The sequence below is a fragment of the Eptatretus burgeri genome, chromosome 10 (assembly GCF_056783735.1).
Source record: "Eptatretus burgeri isolate ZD-2024b chromosome 10, Ebu_testis_v1, whole genome shotgun sequence".
Taxonomy (NCBI): domain Eukaryota; kingdom Metazoa; phylum Chordata; class Myxini; order Myxiniformes; family Myxinidae; genus Eptatretus; species Eptatretus burgeri.
In genome coordinates this window covers 37315137-37338446 of record NC_140970.1, presented here as the reverse complement: position 1 = coordinate 37338446, position 23310 = coordinate 37315137, and the positions used below count along the sequence as shown (strand labels likewise).

Below are 23310 nucleotides of genomic sequence, written 5' to 3'. Positions count from 1 at the left end.
CGAAGGCTTTATTGATTACCATAGAACTCGTCAATCAGCATCATACGGAGCGACATCAGCAGCCTCTTCTTCACCACGATAATGTACCCTCTCACATGCCACCACCCTCTCATGCTAAATATCGGTATATATAGTTATTGGAAGTATTATGAAGGCAATTTGTGTTCTACAGTGTTCAAGTATAAAATTCAATTGAAATAAGAGTTTAAAGAGGTTTAAAAGCACATAAATAAATAAATTTTGGGTTTTACCACAATTTTGCCCAATGTCTATTACATCACCCCCATCTAACACGTTACATTATAGCTCTTCGTGCCTGGTGTTTGTGTCCTTTATAACATCCTCAAAAAGAGTAAGATTCCTGTTTGGAATGATTTTGGATTTTGTTTGACTGCCAGGAAGGCAGACAGAGAAAAATTATCTCACTCCTCTCTGTGCATGCGCAATCAGGACAAATTCAAAGGCAAAATACTGCAGAATGGCAAACCTGTCTTCCTATTCCTGTTCCGATTTGTGTTCAAAATTATAACAATCAATTTAAATAAGTTGTTCCTCAATCATAAACTGACGATCCGAAACTCATATGATGGACAGATACGAGCCAATTCCTTAACCCTGCTTTTTGCTTCATGTGCGTGGGGTAAAAATATGAAAATATACTTTTTTATCATAACAGGGATAATCGCAGTATAACTGAGCTAGTGAAGCACAAAATGGGATCTTGTGTAAATTTATATGGAAACAGAGCAATCTGAAATGGTGGAACAATGCAAATTCTCACAACCTCCCACCAAATGAAGAAGTATTCAATGAATGAAAATATAAACATGAGGCTGGAAAATAAATACAGAATTTGCTGAACACCGCAATCCCTGTATCGCAAAATGACCCTCCCTTTTCCCATCACTCATGCATTCGTCACCTCTCTCTAAAAGCATCCCTCCACCCTGCCATGCAGACGGTCCAACGCCTCAGGCTCCGAGCTCTTGAGTTCTGAGCCCGACCCACGTGAACTGGCAGGAACTTTGCCAAAGTGTTATTTGAAATTGCAGGGGTTTTTTTTCCAAGGATGGGGGTCGGGTCAATTCATGATCTTATTCTGAGTAAGAGGAACCTGAATGCGGGAATAGTGTGACCGGACTATTGTTCGATCTTGAGCGGATGCTTGTCCTGCCTGGTGGCTCCAGAGGACATTCGACTACTTTGCAAACCTTTATTACTTTTCATCCGTCAAGCTGAATTTGCGGCAGTGTTCTTTCTTGATCAAGTGTGGACCTATCCAGTTGAGCGACGACATGTTCCTCGCTCCACCTGCGGAGGAGATCTCGCCAGACCAAGCATTGTCGAGCCTGCAGGTATCTGCGAATCACTGGACCACAGAGCTCAATAGTGAGCAGGGAGAGAGCGCAGCCACAGAGGAAGAAGCACTCAGTATAGTGAGCCCCGAACCTAGAGGGTTATCACACGGGTTGCAGCGGAAACAGCGAAGGTGTCGCACTACATTCAGCAGTGCACAGCTACGAGAACTCGAACGTGCCTTTCAGCGCAGCCATTACCCAGACGTCTTCACAAGGTTGTATTGTTGATACTGCAATTTAAATTAGATTAAGACATGTATATAAGAGTGGTATTGTTGACGTCACCTACATCTTAAATTGCCCAAGATTTCCTGGTGTCCTGCATCATCAAAAGCAATATATATATATATATATATATATATATATATATATATATATATATATATATATATATAGATATATATCACAATCTTCTATCTGACCACAAATACAGCTTTCGCAAAGCAAGATCTACAGGTGATATCCTTTCTTACATTACAAATGTCTTCGCCTTTTCTTTGAGAGACTTTGGGGAATCCTTTGTTGTAGGCCTTGATATCTCAAAAGACTTTGACAGAGTTTGGCATCGGGGTCTGATATCCAAGCTTCCCTCTTTCGGCTTTCCTCCTTCACTCTGCTCTCTCATATCGAGCTTTCTCTCCGACTGCTCTATCTCCCTAATTGTTGATGGTTCAACATCTCCCCCCTTCCCTATTCACAGCGGTGTACCTCAGGGTTCCGTTCTGTTCCCAACACTCTTCCTTCTTTTTATCAATGACCTTCTTTCTTCCACAAATAACCAAATGCACTTGTACGCTGATGACTCAACATTACATTCCTCCATGTCTTTCCCATCTTCCCCGTCTTCCCTGAAGCGATCCACATCTCGTTTCATCACAGCCTCCTCTTAAAGTTCAAATTTGGACAAGATCTCCCAGTGGGGCAAATGTAATCAAGTTCAGTTCAATGCTTCAAAAACCCAATTTCTTCCCATCTCTCTCTCTAAAACTCCTCTCAACTCTCCAATCTCCTTTGAAAGCTCCACAATTACACCATGTGATACAATAAACCGACTCGGTATTACTCCAACATCAAATTTATCCTGGAATCCACACATTACGCAAATAGCTAAGTCTGCCTTGAAGAATTAGGAGTCCTGTTCAGATGTCGAAGATTCTTCTCTTCTGAACATTGCTCCAACTATATAAAGGATTGATTTGTTCTTATATGGAGTACTACTCTCACATCTGGGGAGGTTCCAGCTCCACAAACTTACTGGACAGAATTGAATTCAAAGTTATTCGACTTGTCAACTCCACCAATGTGACCTCAAAACTCGACCCGCTCAAATTTCACCGCACATTAGGCTCTTTCTCTTTTCTACAGATATTACTTCAGTTTCTGCTCACAAGAACTTGCTGCTTGTGTACCTCCACCATTAGCGAGACCAAGGAATAATCGACGAGCCACTACATCACATGATTATTGTGTGGCCATTGGCAACTCAAGGGTGGGCCATTAAAATGTTTGTTTCTTCCCCTCCACTGCCAAACTCTGGAACTCTTTACCTTCTCATCTCTTCCCAAACACTTATGACCTTCCCCTTTTCAAAAAGGAGATTTTTATATTTCCTCCAAAACTCTTAGACTATTCTCTATTTCCTTACTTTTCTTTTCATGCAGTTTTTTTTATTTAAGGCTTGGCTTCAATGAGGACTATTCAGTCCATGCCTGTAGCCTTCAACATAAAAAATAAAAATATCTGTGCAGTGTCTGTGTTGAGTTGTCCTGTCCGGTTTTGTCATTGAATTACACCCTCAACCTTTTGCGAAATCGTAGCAAACTTTTGGGCTGCACCTACCTCTCTCTTGTGCATTGCCAAAGGGTATTTTTACATGAAAAAAAAATTTCTTCTTTTTTTGAAATTTCAAAAAAAAACAAAAAAACTTTTTTTTTCAACTTAAATCTTCATCTTCAATTGCTATTGAAAATGTAATTAATCAAGAATATTACAAATGCATTTGAAAAATAAGTGTTTGAATTATGCTTGGTGGAAATCAAGACAACCTGGAAACTCAGGTACTTATCCTCAGTTAAAGCAAACCTGTCTCAAAAGTAAGGTGTGGTGAGGTGAATTGAATTGCACAGTGGGAGCTGTTTACAATTACGTGGAGGTGAGGTGTTCTGAATAACATGGTGGTTAGGTATTCTTCATAATGTGGTGGTTTTATGGTGGTGAGTTTTCAATGATGTGGTGGTGAGTTTTGAAGTTTATGGTGGTGATTATCCCACTGTCGCGACGTGTGGCGAGGCAAGCATACCAAGCTGATCCACTTTAGTAGAGATATATATATATATATATATATATATATATATATATATATATATATATATATATATATACACATACATACATATACATATATACACACATACATATACATATTTATATACTTATATATACATAAGTTGTTCTTCTTTCGGCTCCTCCGGTTAGGGGTCGCCACAGCGGATCATCCGTTATGATCCGCATGCTGATTTGGCACAGGTTTTACACCGGATGCCCTTGCTGACGCAACCCTGGTCACCTCTTACGACACAGGGATAAGGATTGGGTTTCGCCATGATTCCGGGCTGCCCTCCACCCTCTCATAGCGCGGCCCAGCACAGAGCGCCCGTCCTCAAGCGATCCTCCAACCCAAGCCTCCGAGTAGCCGGATTACAGGCGCACGCCGCTACGCCCATATATATATATATATATATATATATATATATATATATATATATATATATATATATATATATATGTATTATATATGAGGCCCCTCAAGGAGGAGTGATGCAAGCGACATTTTTTAATGATATGATGATGATAGGCTCAGATGATAGGGTAAGGGTTAAAATAGTGCAATTTGACATTAACTCCAAAATGGCCGATGTGTCCCTTACATCACTCCTCCTCGCGGCGCCTCATATATACATATACATACATATTCATACATATTCTCACTCATTGATTTATCAAAAAGTTTAGTAAGCCCTCTACCTGTCAAGAAGTAGTTCAAAAGTATGCAAAGCCTTTCTTTTGGTCTTCAAATGTAAGAATATACAAGTGCTGCACCATACATGTAATTCATCATCATTATCATTATCATTATCATTTACCATGTTCTATGCAGAACATTAGTTCTTTCACAGCAGTTTCCTAGCTTCAGTCACAATGCTGGATGGGTCTCCACTCTAACACTCTGTACTCAACTGAATGGGCAGGAATTTGGAATTTGGGGATAGCTCACCCATTCTCCATGAAAAACACCATGGGATCTTTAACATCCACCAACAAGTGCTGGCAGACAGGACACCTGGCTCAACATTACTCCAAGGAACGGCACACAAATTGATAAATCACCCTGGCTGCGAACCACCAGAATGACAGTTTATAGCTGGGTCAGGATTCAAACCCAGGTTACACAGCTAAGGGGCAAGTGTGCATACCTTGAGGCCATCCTGCCAGATCATATCCATCGATAATAAATTATGAAGCATTGTTTGGAATCGTGTGATCTGCTTGTCAATGTTTTGAATGTTAAAAAAGTTATCTTACTGCATCATGTTCAAAAAGTTAAACTTTGCAACTTCATAAATTCTGGAATTAATCCGCTGTTGTGGCGTTTATCGGCCTTTCCCATTCCCAAAGAGAAGGCAGAGGCTATTGTGATCGATCGATGTGTCATCGTGTGTGCATCTGCATGCAGATACCCTTTAATATCGATCATACTCTCACATCTACCATAATCTGGATACCCTGCAAGGCTTTGCATTGTTAAACGGTCATTCTTCTTCTATATTGTGCTCCTATCTGAGTTGTTTTGTGTGTGTGTGTCACAAAGGAATATGTTGGAATATAGTGCTTCCAAGGCAGGCCCAATGTTGTATTTGGGACACACCATGTTCTGTGTTTTAGAAAGGCATCACAAAGTAATTAGGCTCAGGCAAAAGTTCTTTGGCTTATCATATTTGTGCCACATCTGAATCCTTACACTCCATCCATCCATTGGGACCATACTCTGTGCAGAGCGTTGGTGCTGCCTAAGCAGTCTCCTTGGCTATTGGGCACAATCCTGGACGGGTCACCACTCCGACACAGTATACCAGCATGCTGGCACTCATTTTGCCGACCTCGAAAGGATGACGGGCCGAGTTAAACCCACCCGGTATTAATTCAACAGCTGAGCGGGATTTGAACTGAGAACCCAAGGATCCCAAGCTCGCCACCCGAACCATTAAGCCAACACCAAGCACACACACTTTCACTCCAACCTTCTGTATATAGTGTTAATTGTACAACAAGGCATTTGGTGAGGGTACCTGCACATTATGCACGACTTTCAAAATCACGCAACGCCCCCAAAAATTCCCGGTGCACATGCACAGAAGCCCCAGGAAACTGCCGAGGTCGGCACAAAATAAAATATATTGTGTGTCCAGGATAAGGATTGTTACCTGAAATGGCTCTAAAAGCTTCAAAAAGAAGCAAATAAATAATTCAAAAAGTATCTGAGAGAAAGGGCTGTACCTCTCCACAATGAAAGACTTGGAGAACTCCCTCAGCTAGCCAAATAGGCAGCTGCTTATAATACAAACTCCCACCCATGTTTGTCGGTCGGAGCAAGGCCTCAATGGTCTCACGTGTGCGATTATTTGAAAAAAGAAAATACAAAAAAAAAACCCCTGATGGATTGCTTCCATTAAATGGACTGTGTATCTGAATTTGGAGCTTCTGAACACCAATGGGAAAGACATATCTGGGGCTCATGATTGTGCAAGGAAAGTTTAAAGTGATGATACTTACTATTATCATGTTGGGGACTATCAAAACTGTTGTAAATATATTGCTTGTTTGGTTCCAGGGCCACAGGAGAAATTATACTAGATTTTTTGCATCTATTGCTAAAAGTTGAAGAGTGAGTGTGAGTGTGAGTGTGAGTGTGAGTGTGAGTGTGAGTGTGAGTGTGAGTGTGAGTGTGAGTGTGAGTGTGAGTGTGAGTGTGAGTGTGAGTGTGAGAGAGAGAGAGAGAGAGAGAGAGAGAGAGAGAGAGAGAGAGAGAGAGAGAGAGAGAGAGAGAGAGAGAGAGAGAGAGAGAGAGAGAGAGAGAGAGAGAGAGAGAGAGAGAGAGAGAGAGAGAGAGAGAGAGAGAGAGAGAGAGAGAGAGAGAGAGAGAGAGAGACAGAGAGAGAGAGACAGAGAGAGAGAGACAGAGAGAGAGACAGATAGAGAGAGAGACAGAGAGAGAGAGAGAGAGAGACATCTGTGACCAATGCTGGAATATCATAACAGGAAATGTTATGGACCCAACGTCTCTCATCCATGGATATTTTTCTTATTCCTATATTTATGTGAGTAATTTGCATTCAAGAACAGAACAATTAGAGTTAACAATTTTGAAATTGCTATTCTTTCGTTTAAATGCTGAAAATTGTTTTAAAGACTATTTGAATTACAGATTTCGCACTAGTAACGGCAAGTTAAGTGCCCAGCGAGCCGAACCGAGTCATTGTAAACACATACACACAGCACTTGCACCAAAGGCCTCATTTAGCATTCACGAACAAGTTGTCTGTGCCCACACGGGATTCTAAATGGGGTAGGGATGGAGCTGGCAAAAACGTAAATGGCATCTTCTTGTCATCAAGCCAGCAAGCTGGGAACAACAATTCACATTTATTGATACATCTGATGCAATTTAAATGCTCTAATGGTGGTGAGGTGCTCCATTTGAAACTGTTTGTTTGATATATTTAGCTTTTTGATGATTAGGATCCGTAATAAAAATTTGTCTTGGTGTCAAAGCCAGTGACCAATTGCAAATTAATAGTAGGGGAAGGATATGTCATTTCAAAAGTCATGTATTACCACATGATCTTAACAGTGGGGTGTATTAACATCCACAACCAAAATGAAGATGGGCCAACTTTCCATCACGTCCTTTGAAAGGTTTATTTACTCGGAGGTGCAGGTCCTCTGTTGACACTTCATCAGAACAGGAGTTTTTAGTTCATTTTGACTATCAGGAATGAAATACTTCAATAATGGTGAGCAATACTCTCACTGAGATATCCTGTCGCTCTTAAACTATTGGAACATATTGTTACGAATTCGCGCCCGCCGGCGTGCGATCAGCCACTTTCCACTAATAGCGACCGTGTCGCCCACCGGACGGACAATTCAGTGGTGACCCTCTTGGAACTATCACCAGGAACCAGTCACGGGTGAGGGTTTAACCTCACAGCCCAGTCCGCATTCTACCCGCACGAAATAGGGTGAATCGCCGAATGTCGATATACCTAAGTACTCGCGCGGGTAACCTACCGAGGGGCTGCACCGTGCCACAGGTCGGCTTCGGACACGAACCGCTTAAGCGGTCCATTCCGTTCTAAAGCGATAACTGAGCGGGTATTATCGCCGACCTCGACAGATCCAATTATCCTTACCGGGTGTTTAAAACCCAACTAATTATTCCACGATGCAAGATGACATTTTCAACGGGGAAAAGACGCAACGAACTGGGAATATTCAAACAAAGCACATTTATTACAAGCACACGTATATACAGCCAAGGCAGTCATGCAATATTCAGACGAGAAGCAAAAGCAACACAACCGAATATGATTATTATTTACAGTCACTTACTCAGTTCAAACTTGGACATGGCGCCACCAACATTCACTCAAAAGCAAAGGAATGGCCACCCCCAAAGACGAGGGTGGCAGACAGGGTCTGCGGACCTTTATGGCATGGGACCTGGAGGACCGAGCGGGTCCCGTGAGACCGTAGCAGGTTACCTGCACCCTCAAGGTGCCTCGATGGTTGGCGAGTCACGACGTCCCGCTCCCACGACCGTCAGCGTGGTCGCGCCTGGTTCCGGGCCTCCCACGTGGCCGGCAATCTCTCTCTGGCACTCCTCGTCCAGACGCACAGGTCCCCCACACAGCCGGCACTGCTGCGCCTTCCGTCCGCGTCTCCCACCAACAGGCCGCTCACAGGACCACAAGCACAGGAACCAAGCGAGGAAGAAGAAGAAGAACTGGACCACCGGGGAGACAGGGCAGGAGAGACGCTTGAACCACGGAGAGAGAGGGTGAGCCTCGCGTGCGGTCCGCTCTTTATAGCGTGGGGCTCCGCCCATCGCTCCGCCCCGTTCTCGGCTCCACCTTCCTTCGAGAAGCTTCTCGAAAAGGGGCATTTCTCAACTCCGACCGCCTCACTCCTCGTATCCACCAATCGCGAGCGAGCCGCCTCGCCCTTCTCGTCACACAAGCCTCAGAGAAAAAAAGGCAGTAGAACCCGCGCGTCATCGCAGTTCTTTCCTTGGCGCCTTTGTTTGATGTTCTCGGACGGTTTTCGACGCGGAAAGGGTGGTAGCGTGCGTGCTCTGTCAGTCCAAAATAACGATAGAGAAAGAAAAACACTATCTCAAAGGGTCACAGCCCGGTGAACACGAAGAAAATCCCTCCAAACAACGGTGGGGAAACCTATCTGAACACTCACTTACCAGGATAACTTATCTAAGGAACCTTTATGGTGTTCTGCAAATTTCTACAACCGCAACAATATCATTGCCATCGCGAGTCACCATTCGATGAATCCATCTCACATTTATTAACTCCCTCAAAATCTAAAGTGATTTTCGTGTCCAATTAACATCGGAAGAAAGTGTGTTCACGCATATATTTGGTGTTGATCATGAATGGATTTTACTTCCTGTCTATCCTTTGAGAGTTGTCTTTCGCTGATGCCTCACCTTTGTGACATCACGTCTTCATGATCCACATTTAAGGATAATTCTGGTCATCAACCAGCAGATTTTTCTGAAAATTTCAGTGGGAAGTGGTATCAGTATTTTAGGGGCATATGGTGAATGAATTGCTCAGCATTCGTCTTTTTACAAACAAAACCAAATGAAAATACTCCTTCCTCTTTCTCGTGCGTTGATCAGTGCCAGTCTGACGAATCAAGCCGGTATCGTTGACTGATTTGCAGTTGTATCTGCCCTTGTAAATTATGTGATGTTCATTGTTGATACCTTTTGGCGAATACACCACATAAAGGGGGTTTGGACACAGGAGGAGGCAATTTGTCACATCATATCTGTGCTCTATCAACACTATATTAATTCAATCTATCAGTGCTTGTACTTAATTTCACAGGGATCATGGAGGGGTAGGGGTGGAATTGTGGTGGAAAACAGTGCTCTTCAAAGCATGCTTGATGAGTTTATCATATGGTCGAGGCAAGTGATCAGTGGTGTGAGATTTGAATTGACATTCTTGTCAGGTTCCTTATGTAATTTCGTTGGAATTTTCTGGAGAGCAGCAAACATATCGATTTTTGAGAAGTTTAAAATCTATTTAAATAAAAAAAATGATGTTTCACATTTTTTCAATTTTTGGAAAGGTCGTTTTGGGATGAAAAACGCTTTTTTTGAATTCAAATTTTTTTAAATCTGAAACGATACAAAAGAACCAACTGATGATGGATTACTGTTAAATGGCTAACAATGGATTTTATAGGATAATAAAATGTTGCATTTTGACTGCCGGTTGCCATGGAAACAGCATTTTTGGAGTGGAATTGCCATTTTTTAATATATATTTTTTTAATTATATTTTCCATCGGATGGCCTAAATAATTGTTAAATATAGTGACCATGACTAACTTACACATAAGTATTATGATTTTCAAGTATTGGAACAGTCGGTTGCCAAGGAAACGGCCATCTGTGCAATGAAACATTGGTGTGTTTGTTGTTCAATATCAGAAGGTTTTGGCACCTTCAGTAGTAAAACGTTTGATTTTAAGTTTTTGTAGTTTGATGTATTGCAAGTGTGATCTTGTGGGGAACATAGGTGATGCCACGTCCCATGTGCGCGGCGCGCGACCAAGCACATGCAGCACTATGACGTCATTTTCAGTTGGCTTCGTTTATTCTCGATTTATTCATGACAGTTTACTTCGGAGCTTCGTTTCATCATATCCGGTTTTCAACACCTTTCTTCCTTTTTTCCATAAGTTGTGCGTATTGTTGATTTCCCACTCATCTCTGCTTTTATTTTATTCAGGTAATTTTACGTCTGAGTAGCGGTTTTTATTTTGGATTCTAATAAAGTTCTATCATTGCGACATTTACCTGCATATTCCGTTTAAATCACATAAGTTTAGGTCAATAAATTAGTCAAAGAAAATAAGGATGTTGTTTTTCTCATCTGCTTGCTTTTTATGGTGATGAATGTTATTTGTGCCCTTGATTTTAGACATAGGCACAGCCTGAGTTTTATAGGCTGTATCACGTATGATAGATTTTGCATTCATGAGCTGACGATATTCTCACCTGATACGGATGTTCTGGTTCTTGCCATAGCAAACTATCATCTCCTGCCAAGACACACATCGATCTCAATGGCATCTAGCATTGTCAAAATCGAGCCAATCTGGAAGGCCCGAGGTGAGGAGGGAGCCCAGGCATTCCCAGCCTTCCATGCATTCACAGGTGCCGATAATACTGGGCGGTTCGCTCGACATGGTAAGGCAAAGTGGTTCCAGTGCTACTTGAAGGCCGATGACGACATGGTAGATGCCTTTGCTATGCTCTGTAAGGATACTGAACTGTCAGAGGACCTACACACAACTTTAGCAAGATTTGTCTGTTCAGGTTATTGTCCAAGTGGTGTCAATATTTCCAGCATCTCTGAACTTCGGTGGCATCTCTTCTGTAAGAACATGGCTGAGAATAACAAGTTACCACCAACTGTCGGTGCTCTGAGGCAGCATATCATGCAGGTACAAATCCAGGCATACGTTTGGGGTCAAGCAGCAATTTCTCAGCAAACATTTCTTGATCCATTAAAGAATGGCTTCCACAAGGACACCAGTGGTCAACTCAAACCGACAACAACATACATTCTCCCTGCACCAAAGGCAATTATCGAATTGATAAGGTGCCAGTGCAAGACAGAATGTTCATCACAGAGATGTTCCTGCAGGGCCAAGAACTTAACATGCACTGATCTTTGCATGTGCAGCACTTCGTGTGAGAATGACGAGGACTCAAACATTGAACGACATGACCAAGATAGTGATGATGACGATGGCAATGATGAGTGACATTAGAGACAGTGATGCCAATTGGCTACAAACTCATATTTGACATTAAGTACATTTCACTGATCACCATATTCATGCGTTACTTGTTTCAAGATTTGAAAGCAATACATGAAATAAATGGTAATTTGACAAAATGATAGCCGTTTCCATGGCAACCATTGCTCAAAATACAGATATATGTATTCTATATTAAGAACTGTCCTCTAGTTAACAATTATATGCATCGTCAGTTGCTTGCTTGCGATTAATTTTGAATTTTCAGAGCTGAAATTTTTTAAAAAACGGGTTTTTACCCCCAAAATGACATATTTGACCACATTAAATGCATTGAAAAAAATGTGAAACATGGATTTTCTGTTTTGGTATTGTTTAAGCTTTCCAAAAATGTTGGGGTTCGCTACTCTCCAAAAAAATCCCAACGAACGTCAAATTATGGACACAAGGAACCTGTTTATACATTTATCGTTTTTCAAAGACTAGTCTAATAATATTTTTTATAAAGCATTGCAGTGAAGTCTGATCCAAATAATTTTAAAGCAATATATGTATTTGTACGTTGTAATCAGTAAAAAAATAGTGTGGTAGATAAAACCAAAAACTTAAACATTTTCACGCTCACGCCGGGGGTATCGCTATAGCTCTCTGTTCTTCGAACAGGTGAGATGAAAATGGTACGTGCTGCTTCGTTGCTTGATGTTCAAAAAAAAAAATTCGAGCACGTATAAACATTGCGCAGACTTGGCGAGCCTATTGTTCAACTTCTGCATTGAAGTTTCTTGTAAAGGAACTCGTATTCATGAGGGGGTGCAGAGGAAGGGTGGGAGGAACGACACTTACACTTAGGTGGGCATAATAGGTGCACTTTAAACAGGAACAGCAGAGACGGAGGCGACCCCTTGGAGAATTGCCATCTAAAGGACAAAACATGGAAACACCAGCAGCCAATAGAGACTAATTCGCTGGACTTGAAATGGCTACTCTACTCTGCAAAATGATTCAGGAAACTTGATCGATTTCTTGTTCATGGCATGATCACAAGTGTATTGCAAGCCCTTTGAGCTGACCTTAATTGCCATCTTGCATTTTTAGTTCATGATAAATTGGTAAACATGAGATGTTTGTTGGAATCGTTGCACACAGGTAAACATTCTAATACTCCTGTTGTGTTGCAGGGAAGCACTTGCCATGCGTCTTGAGCTCACGGAGGCGCGTGTACAGGTAAGCATGAGGTTGTGAGTCTGGACAATGGAAATTGGTTTGGCGATTATGAAGGAGCATAACCATTACGTCACAAACGTCTCATATCATTAGAAGGAGCAATGGACAAGACAAAAACTACATGAACTACCATGGGGTAATCATTGTTTGAATAATCATCTATCGTGGTGAATCACATGATGTTTTTTTTTTTTATTTAAGTCGTTTGTACAATTGAGATAGTTATATCAACATTGTATGAATTGCCTTTACATACGGATTCAAAGTAACAATTTTATATACATATGCAAAAATAATTACGTTTCTCATGAAGGCCAATGCTTATACGACGGGGTGTGTGTGTGTGTGTGTGTGTGTGTGTGTGTGTGTGTGTGTGTGTGTGTGTGTGTGTGTGTGTGTTAGTAGTAAGTGTGTGTGTGTGTGCGTGTGTGTGTGTGTGTGTGTGTGTGTGTGTGTGTGTGTGTGTGTGTGTGTGTGTGTGTGTGTGTGTGTGTGTGTGTGTGTGTGTTAGTAGTAAGTGTGTGTGTGTGTGCGTGTGTGTGTGTGTGTGTGTGTGTGTGTGTGAGTAGTAAGTGTGTGTGTGTGTGTGTGTGTGTGTGTTAGTAGTAAGTGTGTGTGTGTGTGTTAGTAGTAAGTGTGTGTGTGTGTGTGTGTGTGTGTGTGTGTGTGTGTGTGTGTGTGTGTGTGTGTGTGTGTGTGTGTGTGTGTGTGTGTGTGTGTGTGTGTTAGTAGTAAGTGTGTGTGTGTGTGTGTGTGTGTGTGTGTTAGTAGTAAGTCTGTGTGTGTGTGTGTGTGTGTGTGTGTGTGTGTGTGTGTGTGTGTGTGTGTGTGTGTGTGTGTGTGTGTGTGTGTGTGTTAGTAGTAAGTGTATGTGTGTGTGTGAAAAAGTTTTTTTTTCCATTGAATAAGATAGATATACAGCGTGTCCACATTGAAAGGAAACAACTTTTAAGCCTTATAAATTTTTGTTGAGTAATAATGCAAACAGAGGAATATTCACACAGCTCAGTCGGTATGCTTAAGTTTCATTTGGTATCTGGGAACATATCATTCAGGTACATTAGAGTAAATATTCAAACTGTGTACCATAAGACTAAGTCACCACGGTACTTATTTTCCTTCCAAACATGTTCTAACATATCGGGGGTTACAGAAGCCACTGTGGCTGTGAAGCACTATTTCAGCGAAACAATGTCCTGCACCTTTGCGCAGTGCACTTTGCACTTCACATATAAAATTTATACCCAATTATAAGGCATTATTTGACATCGCGGCGTCTCCAGATATGCCTCCGCCAACATTATTACATCATTATAATACTTGTACCAAGTTTGATTTAAGTCTCTGAACCCAGATTCAAAATATTACATAATTCTGGCTGCCAGACACGTGTCCAATCAGGTTGAACTTTAAAACATATATTCTACGTGTCCACTAGATCAAAACTGTGACGTTTCACATTGATTAATGAAGCGATTCAAGAGAAGGATTTTTAAAGAATTTCATTCAAACCAATAAAAAAAAGTTGTCATAGGCGGAGAACTTTTTGTTCGTCATGGATAGGCGATCATACCTGTAAAGTTTTGCCTTGATCTGTTCAGCAGTTACGAATAAGAAGATTTTTTAAAGGTTTTATGTTAACAACATGGCTGCTGAACCACATGACCAATGACATCATCATTTTTTTGCCAATTACAATTTAGCCTCAAATAATCATACTGATTGGATAACGTGTTTGGCATATGCAATTATGACAACATGACGAAACCACATATGACATCATCAAAAAAAAAATCAAACTCGTTTCCCATGGGGAGTACATCACAGGTGCCAAGTTTCTATTTTTCCCATGGAGCGGTTTCAGATACAGAGGTCCAAAGTTTTTTTTCTTGTTTCCAACATGGCTGCCACACCACGTGACCTACGACATCATGGTTATCACAAAAACATTCTACATGAATAGTCGCATCTATGGTGACAATTTCGTGAAATTTCTATGGTGAAAAACAAACAAACCAGACATCCCCGCTTCGATACAACCCCGCTTCCATCGGACACCTGACCCACGACGTCCTCATTATCAAATCAAATTCAGAATGGGTGGCCAATCACGTCTTTGGAGTTTCACGTTGATCGGTTAAGGCTTTTGTCCAACATGGCTGCGTGACCACGTGACCGATGATGTTGAAATTTTCAACCAATATTCCCTATGCCGAATCGATCATATTAAAAACAAATTATTTCTCTGAAACCAAATAACCAATCAATACGAGACTTTGCAGTAATGATCCACTCTCCTTGCTGCATAAATTTGACTTAACAATGATGTCATCAGTCACGTGGTGTGGGCAGCCACATTGATTTCAAGGAAAATATTTTAAAATTATATTTTGTAAACCGTTGTAGCGATCGATGTGAAACTTTGCAGTTGTGATCCACTGCACTTGCTCCATGTAAAGCAACATGATTCACATTGATCTGTTCAGTGGTTTTGGAGAATTTTTTTTTTTTAATTTTCAGCTTTCAAACTAACAATCCTGGTGTTGGCGCAGTGGTTAGGGCAGTGGCTTGGGAGCCAAAAGGTCCTGAGTTCAAGCCCTGTTGGGACACTGAATTTATATATATATATATATATATATATATATATATATATATATATATATATATATATATATATATATATATATATATATATATATATATATATATATATATATATATATATATATATATATACATATATATATATATATATACATATATATATATATATATATATATATATATATATATATATATATATATATATATATATATATATATATATATATATATATATATATATATATATATATATATAATGTGTATATGTGTATATGTATATATAAACCAAGTCGAAAACACCAGGGGGTTGACTCAGCCTGCCATCCTTCCAAGGTCGGCGAAATGAGTACCAGTTGTACTGGGCCCGGTGTATGCCCCGGTTAGAATAGGTGTACCATATCCCTGTGTGTCATAAGAGGCGACCAGGGTTGCCTCAGGAAGGGCATCCGGCGTAAAAACCTATGCCAAATCATTATGCGGACAACAAAACGAATTTCCATACCGGATTGGTCGAGGCCCGGGTTACCAACGACCACCACCGGTACCGGTGGTCAGCAGGATACCAGTGGAAATTGTGCTACTGCTGGGCGAAGGAGGAGAAGGAGACGGGAAGGCGAGTCCGGAGAAAGTGGGAGAGGGGGAAGGGTAGAAGTGTGCAGGTGAGATTTGGAACTCTGAATGTTGGGACGATGACTGGCAAAGGGCGAGAGTTGGCTGATATGATGGAGAGAAGAAAGGTGGACATACTGTGTGTACAAGAGACCAAGTAGATGGGGAGTAAGGCGAGGAGCATTGGAGGTGGTTTCAAACTGTTCTACCATGGTGTGGATGGGAGGAGAAATGGTGTTGGGGTAATCCTGAAGGAAGATTATGTCAAGAGGGTGTTGGAGGTGAGGAGAGTGTCTGACCGAGTGATGAGTGTGAAGGTGGAAATTGAAGGGGTGATGATGAATGTCATCAGTGCATATGCCCCACATATGGGGTGTGAGATGGAGTATAAAGAAGATTTCTGGAGTGAGTTAGATTAAGTGGTGGAGAGTGTATCCAAGGATGAAAGTATCCAACATCTCTCTGGCTGTTATCAGAGAACCACCTCACCGCCGTCGAGTCTGGCATTTCACTCAAGCCGACTGGCAGGGTCTCCGAGCAGCCATCAAACTTACAGACTGGTCTCATATCACTACTTTCTCAAACATCAACTCATCCTGGGAATTCTTTCAAAGAAACTTGCTCTCCCTCATGCACAGATTTATCACCTCTCGTGTTCAGTTGTCTTACCCTTCCTCCCGCCCTTGGTTTACTGAAGCTTGTGGCGAGGCAGTTGTCGTGAAACAACTTGCCTTTGCCTCATGGAAAGCAAACCCAACTGAGGGGAATCTCAGTTCTTTCCACAAAGCTCGGAACAAGTGTGTATCTACCCCCAGGAGAGCCAGAAAACAACATCTTTCTCATCTCAAGTCTGAAGTCTCAAACCTCTCTCCCTCCTCAAAATCCTGGTGGGGTTTAATCAAATCTGTTTCTGGTGTATGTTCCCCCTCCATCCCCTCCCTTACCTCAAATGGCCGCACTGCTGATTCCACATGTGATAAAGCTGAATGTCTAAACTCAGTGTTTGCAGCTAAATCTTGTGTCCCAAACCCATCACTATCTCTACCCACTTTACCCAGTCGCACCCAACTGTCCCTGGACTCTGTATCCTTTTCTCCTGACAAGGTGGAGAGCTTGCTTTCAAACCTCAAGTCAGATTCTGCAACCGGTCCAGACGGCATCAGCCCACGTGTCCTCAAAGCCTGCTCTTCTGCTCTTGCTCACCCTCTCTCTGTTCTATTCACCCTCTCATTTGCCCAAGGTCATCTGCCATCTGCTTGGAAATCTGCTAACATCACTGCCCTGCATAAAAAGGTGCAAAAACAGATCCCTGTAACTACAGACCAATCAGCCTTCTCCCAATCATCAGCAAGGTGATGGAATCCATCATCGCTTCAGACATGAAATCCTTCCTCTTCTCCAATGGCTTGATTTCCAATCATCAATTTGGTTTCAGACCAGGTCACTCTACCCTGGATATGCTGCTTCTGCTCTCCCATCAATGGATGGAGGTCCTCAATGCCAGACAGGAAATCCGAGCTGTATCCCTGGACATATCACGTGCTTTTGACACAGTCTGGCACCCTGCCCTGCTCACCAAACTCTCTTCCCATGGTATTCAAGGCCATCTCCACTCATGGCTCGCAGACTTCCTCTCCTGTCGCAGTCAACGTGTGGCCCTAAATGGAGTTCTTTCATCCCCTCTTCCTGTCCAGGCTGGAGTTCCTCAAGGTAGCGTTCTGGGCCCTGTTCTTTTTCTGGTTTTCATCAATGATCTCTCGGACTCTCTGGAAAATCCTCTATTTCTCTTTGCCGATGACTCCACCCTCTGCCGTACCATCTGTCATCCCTCAGACCGGCAAGCAGCAGCTTCTTCACTCACTGCAGATCTGGATAAAATCACAAACTGGTCCAACACGTGGAACATGTCTTTCAATCCAGACAAATCTCACACTCTCACTATGTCTCTTCGAAATGACCGTTTACAAAACCCCCCCATCCACTTTCTCAACAATCCTCTGGAAGAAGTCTTTTCTTTCAAGCTTCTAGGTCTCACTATCTGCCATGACCTTTCCTGGGAAAGTCACATTTCCAACCTCGCCTCAAAAGCCAGTCGCCGACTGGGAATCCTCCGTCGTGCTAAGTCCTTCCTCGGCCCTCTTGAGCTCCTGACCACTTACAAAGCTTTTGTCCGTAGCCTGATGGAGTACTGCTCTCCCCTCTGGGCTGGTGCTCCTGCCTCCCACCTTTCTCGGCTTCACGCTGTCGAAACCAGGGCATTTAAGATCATCGGCATCTCCCGCAATGAAGCTGAGTCTTTGGGCCTCTCACTCAATCACCGCAGGTTGGTCGGTGGTCTTTCTGTCTTCTACCGACTCCTCTCCAGCCTTGCCCCCCCGCTCTCTCTGCGATTTGTCCCCACCACATTTCCACAGGGCGCTCAAGGTCCGCCAACAACCCCCTTCTGGTAAAACTACCAAAATCACGAATCACTGCTCATCTTCACTCTTTCATTCCTCTTTTTTCCCGCCTTTGGAATAAACTTCCTCACGCTATTCTTTCCCATTCTTCCCTCCAGGCTTTCAAAACAGCTGTTCACCACCACCTCTTATTTTCCCCCATCCAAATCCTCGATCTTTTCTACCCCCGATAATCCACCCAAGCCCACTTCCTTCATTTCTCCTGCTTTCCTTCCTGAAAGTCCCTGAAATGTCCATCTTCTCTTCGCCATGTTCCCCATCCCATCCCCATCCCTCTCCCTTCCACAGTTCACCTAATGTGTCTGTTCCCCACTGTTTTGTCCCTTCCACTCCCGCCCCTCTTGTCTCATGTCTCATACTCCATCTCAAGGTGGATGGAGTACTTTGAGGAGCTGATGAATGAAGAAAATGAGAGAGAGAAGGTTGGAAGAGGTGGAGATAGTGAATCTGGAAGTGGGGTGGATCAGTAAGGATGAAGTGAGGACTGCTATGAAGAAGATGAAAAGTGGAAAGGCGGTTGGACCAGATGATATACCAGTGGAGGCATGGAAGTGCTTAGGAGAGATGGCAGTGGGGTTGTTAACCAGATTGTTTAATAAAGTCTTGGAAAGTGAGAGGATGCCGGAGGAGTGGAGATTAAGTGTACTGGTTCCGATTTTCAAGAATAAGGGTGATGTGCAGAGCTGTGGAAATTACAGAGGGATAAAGTTGTTAAGCCACACCATGAAGTTGTGGGAAAGAGTAGTGGAAGCTCAGTTGAGAGGAGAGGTGACGATCTGTGAGCAGCAATATGGGTTTATGCCAGGAAAGAGCACCACTGATGCAATGTTTGCTTTGAGAATGTTGATGGAGAAGTATAGGGAAGGCCAGAAAGAGTTACATTGTGTGTTTGTGGATTTAGAGAAAGCTTATGATAGGGTGCCAAGAGAGGAGTTGTGGCATTGTATGAGGAAGTCGGGAGTGGTGGAGAAGTATGTGAGGATTGTGCAGGATATGTATGAGGACAGTGCGACAGCGGTGAGGTGTGCGGTCGGAATGACGGACCGGTTTATGGTAAAGGTGGGATTGCACGAAGGATCGACTCTGAACCCTTTCCTGTTTGCAATGGTGATGGACAGGTTGACGGACGAGATCAGACTGGAGTCCCCATGGACTATGATGTTCGCGGATGACATCATGATCTGCAGAGAGAGTAGGGAGCAGGCTGAGGTGAGCCTCGAGCGGTGGAGGTACGCACTGGAGAGAAGGGGAATGATAGTCAGTCGGAGTAAGACGGAGTACATGTGCGTAAATGAGAGGGAGGGTGGTGGTATGGTGGGGTTGCAAGGAGTTGAGGTGGGGAAGGTGGATTGGTTTAAATACTTGGGATCAACTGTCCAAAGTAACGGAGAGTGTGGGAGAGAAGTGAAAAAGAGGGTGAAGGCAGGATGGAGTGGGTGGAGAAGAGTTGCAGGAGTGATTTGTGACAGAAGGGTAGCTGCAAGAGTGAAGGGGAAAGTATATATGACGGTAGTGAGACCAACCATGTTGTATGGTTTGGAGGCGGTGGCACTAACAAAAAAGACAGGAAGCGGAGCTGGAGGTGGCAGAGTTAAAGATGCTGCGATTCTCGTTGGGAGTGACGAGGATGGACAGGATAAGGAATGAGCATATTAGAGGGACAGCGCAGGTAGGATGGTTTGGAGACAAAGTGAGAGAGGCGAGATTGAGATGGTTTGGACATGTGCACAGGAGGGAAGCGGAGTATATCGGGAGAAGGATATTGAAGATGGAGCCGCCAGGCAGGAGGAGAAGAGGAAGGCCAAAGAAGAGGTTCATGGATACGGTGAGGGTGGACATGCGGGTGGTTGGAGTGTCAATGGAAGATGTGGAGGATAGAGCGAAATGGAGATGGTTGATCCACTGTGGCGACCCCTAACGGGAGCAAGCCGAAAGAGGAAGAAGAAGACGCTTTCAAACTTATATGACTACCAAACCACGTGACCTATGACGTCATCATTTCCATCCAATATGTAGCAATGGTGTTTGATGATATTTGGTAAATTTTGCTTTGATCAGCTAAGCAGTTCCAGAGAAGACATTATTTAATATTTTTCTTCAATCCAATACGGTCGCCAAACCATGTGACATCAATTATTCTTTATCACCCTCGTATCACCAAGGCAAGGTGATGAGGTGTGTGAAGTTTCCCTCAATCTGTCCAGTCGTTCTGGAGAAGAAGATTTTTGAATCAAACCTAAGATGGCTGCCAGACCATGTGACCCATGATGTTATAGTATTCAAAATTTATTCAATATGGCTAATCAATCATTTGGGTGTAGTTTCATTTTGATCTTTAAAGTGGTTCTGGAGAAGATTTTTTTTTCCTTTAAAAAATATATACTGTATATATATATATATATATATATATATAAATATATATATATATATATATATATATATATATATATATATATATATATATATATATATATATATATATATATATATATATATATACATACATATACATGGCTGCCAAACCACATGACTGATGACATCATAAAAAAAAATTCTGTTAACCAATCGATCTCTAGATGAACTGATGGTGGATGGTGGAGATTTCTTTTTTTGAAAATCATGTTGAGGCTCATGTAAGAGCGAACATGCAGAACATAGAACAAGGCAGGAGACAAGAGGGGTGGGTTGGGAAACACAAAATAGTGGGGAACAGAGACAATAGGAGATCTGTGGGAGGGAGAGGGATGAGGTGGGGTACACAGGGTAAACAGGATGGTACTGCAGGGATTTTCAGGAAGGAAAACAGGGAATTTGAAGGAAGTGGGTTTGGGGTGGATTAACGGGGGTAGAAAAGATCAAGATTTTGGATGGGAGAAGATAAGAGGTGGTGGTGAGCAGCTACTTTGAAGACTTGGAGGGAGGAGTGGGATTGAAGTTTGTTCCAGAGGCAGGAAAAAAGAGGAATGAAAGAGTGAATGTGAGCAGTGATTCTTGATTTTGGCAGTTTCACCAGAAGGGGTTTTTTGGTGGACCTTGAGCACCCTGCAGAAATATAGGGGGGAGAGAGCAGACAAAGCGCGGGGTGGGGGAGGGGCAAAGCCGGAGAGGAGACGGTAGAAGACTGAAAGACCACCGACCTGCCTGCGGTGAGAGAGTGAGAGACCCAAAGACTCAGCTTCATCGTCGAAGATACCAATGATGATAATGATGATATGATGATGATGATATAAATTGATGTGCTGTTTTACCCGAAGAGCAGTCATGTCAGTTTTCAAAGATTCCACCATTTGCAAACTGAGTGCACCATTTACTTTATGCCATTGTATTGCCAAATAGCTCTCATACCTAACACAATACTTTTTGTAATATTTGAACACACGGATTGGTGTTCACAAACTTGAGTTCCAAAAAAAATAAAAAATATCGAAAATAAAAAAAAAACGATTGAAAAAAAGAACTCGCGAAAATATACTCACCGTGATCAATTCTGTCTTGGCAAAATTGACGGATGATAATTTGCATCTGCAGAGCATTTTCTCACAATGCTGCTCAACACAAATTGGTCAATTTATCAGGGTGTAACTTTATGCCCCTTTCCCATTTTTGCCCGCTTTCCCCCTCAGTAATGGGTTGGAGTTGCAAGACAGGATAAATTTTCAAAAAAAATTCTCCCTGCATCTTTTGTCGAAAGCGCTGTTGTGGGATTACCTAGGGGATTAGATGTGAGCTGATTCTGCAAAATAGTAACGCAAATCACTGCTGCACTCATTTGATAAGAAGACAGCGATGATGTGCCAACTATGAAACTTACAAAATGTTTCCCAACATGGGGTAAGATTCGCCATGCATTACCACTCTAAGGGAGGAGTAAGTAATGACGACATAAACTGCAATTGGAGGGAAGTTAATTGATGCGTTTGTTGATAGACAGCACAAACCTTTGAATCTGTAGGAGCATACACAAAGGGGAATTGGTCACCTTCATCCTGAAAGGAGGTATTCAATAGAAAATAATCAAATACATGCAGTTGGACGAAGAAATGCTCTTGATATACTTGGATTTTTGAAACTGGGTAATAACTAATTCTAAGGGTCTACCGGTGGTGAGGGAATAATTTGGAGGTTACTTAAGATCCGAAATGTCTCCATACAAACAGGCTGGCTGCAGCAGTTTCTGTCAAGAATCTAGATGCTGACATAAAAGGATCAGATTGACTACTGGTCTCACACTTGGAACACTTCCTGAAATCCGGGCAAATCTCACATTCTCGTCATGTCTCCTGAGAACTATCATCAAATGAGCTCAACTATCTATTTCTATAATCAACCACAGGAAGAGGTTCTGTATCTCAAACTTCTGAGCCACATAATCAGCCACAACTTCAACTGAACAGACGATTTATCATACCCCGTCTCTAATGCCTGGTGTTTGCTTAATGGTTATGGTGGCGGGCTTGGGATCCTAGGGTCCTGAGTTCAAATCCCACTCAGCCGTTGAATTAATACCAGGTGGGGTTAACTCGACCTGTCATCTTTCCGAGGTCGGCAAAATGAGTGCCAGCATGCTGGTATACTGTGTCGGAGTGGCGACCCGTCCAGGATTGTACCCAATAGCCAAGGAGACTGCTGAAAGCAGCACCAACGCTCTGCACAGAGTATGGTCCCAATCTCCCCCTCCTCCTCCCCGTCTCCAAAGCAAGCTAAAAACTGGACATCACTGTCATCAGTGTCATGCCAAGTTCTTCCTTAGTAATTATTAATTTCTCAGTGCCTACAAAAACCTTTGTGCATAACTCAATGGAGTACTGTTCTCCCCTATGGGCTGATGCTCCCACCTCACACCTGTCTCTCCTGGATGTATGTAATTCAAAGCTGTCACAAATAATTATCTACCAGCATCTGTTTGGAGGTGGATTGGTGCA

The 23310-nt window shown here is 42.5% G+C and overlaps 1 protein-coding gene across 1 annotated transcript in view; it reads left to right on the top strand.

The window, feature by feature from the left end:
* The first annotated feature begins 1169 nt into the window (after positions 1 to 1169).
* The window catches only part of LOC147018336 (aristaless-related homeobox protein A-like), a 39760-nt gene continuing 17619 nt past the window's right edge, over positions 1170 to 23310 (top strand). Inside the window, exons 1-2 of the mRNA XM_085897893.1 lie at positions 1170 to 1573; positions 12671 to 12716. Of these exons, the coding sequence (XP_085754019.1) occupies positions 1296 to 1573; positions 12671 to 12716 (324 nt within the window). The 5' untranslated portion in view covers positions 1170 to 1295. The remainder of the gene's footprint in view (positions 1574 to 12670; positions 12717 to 23310) is intronic.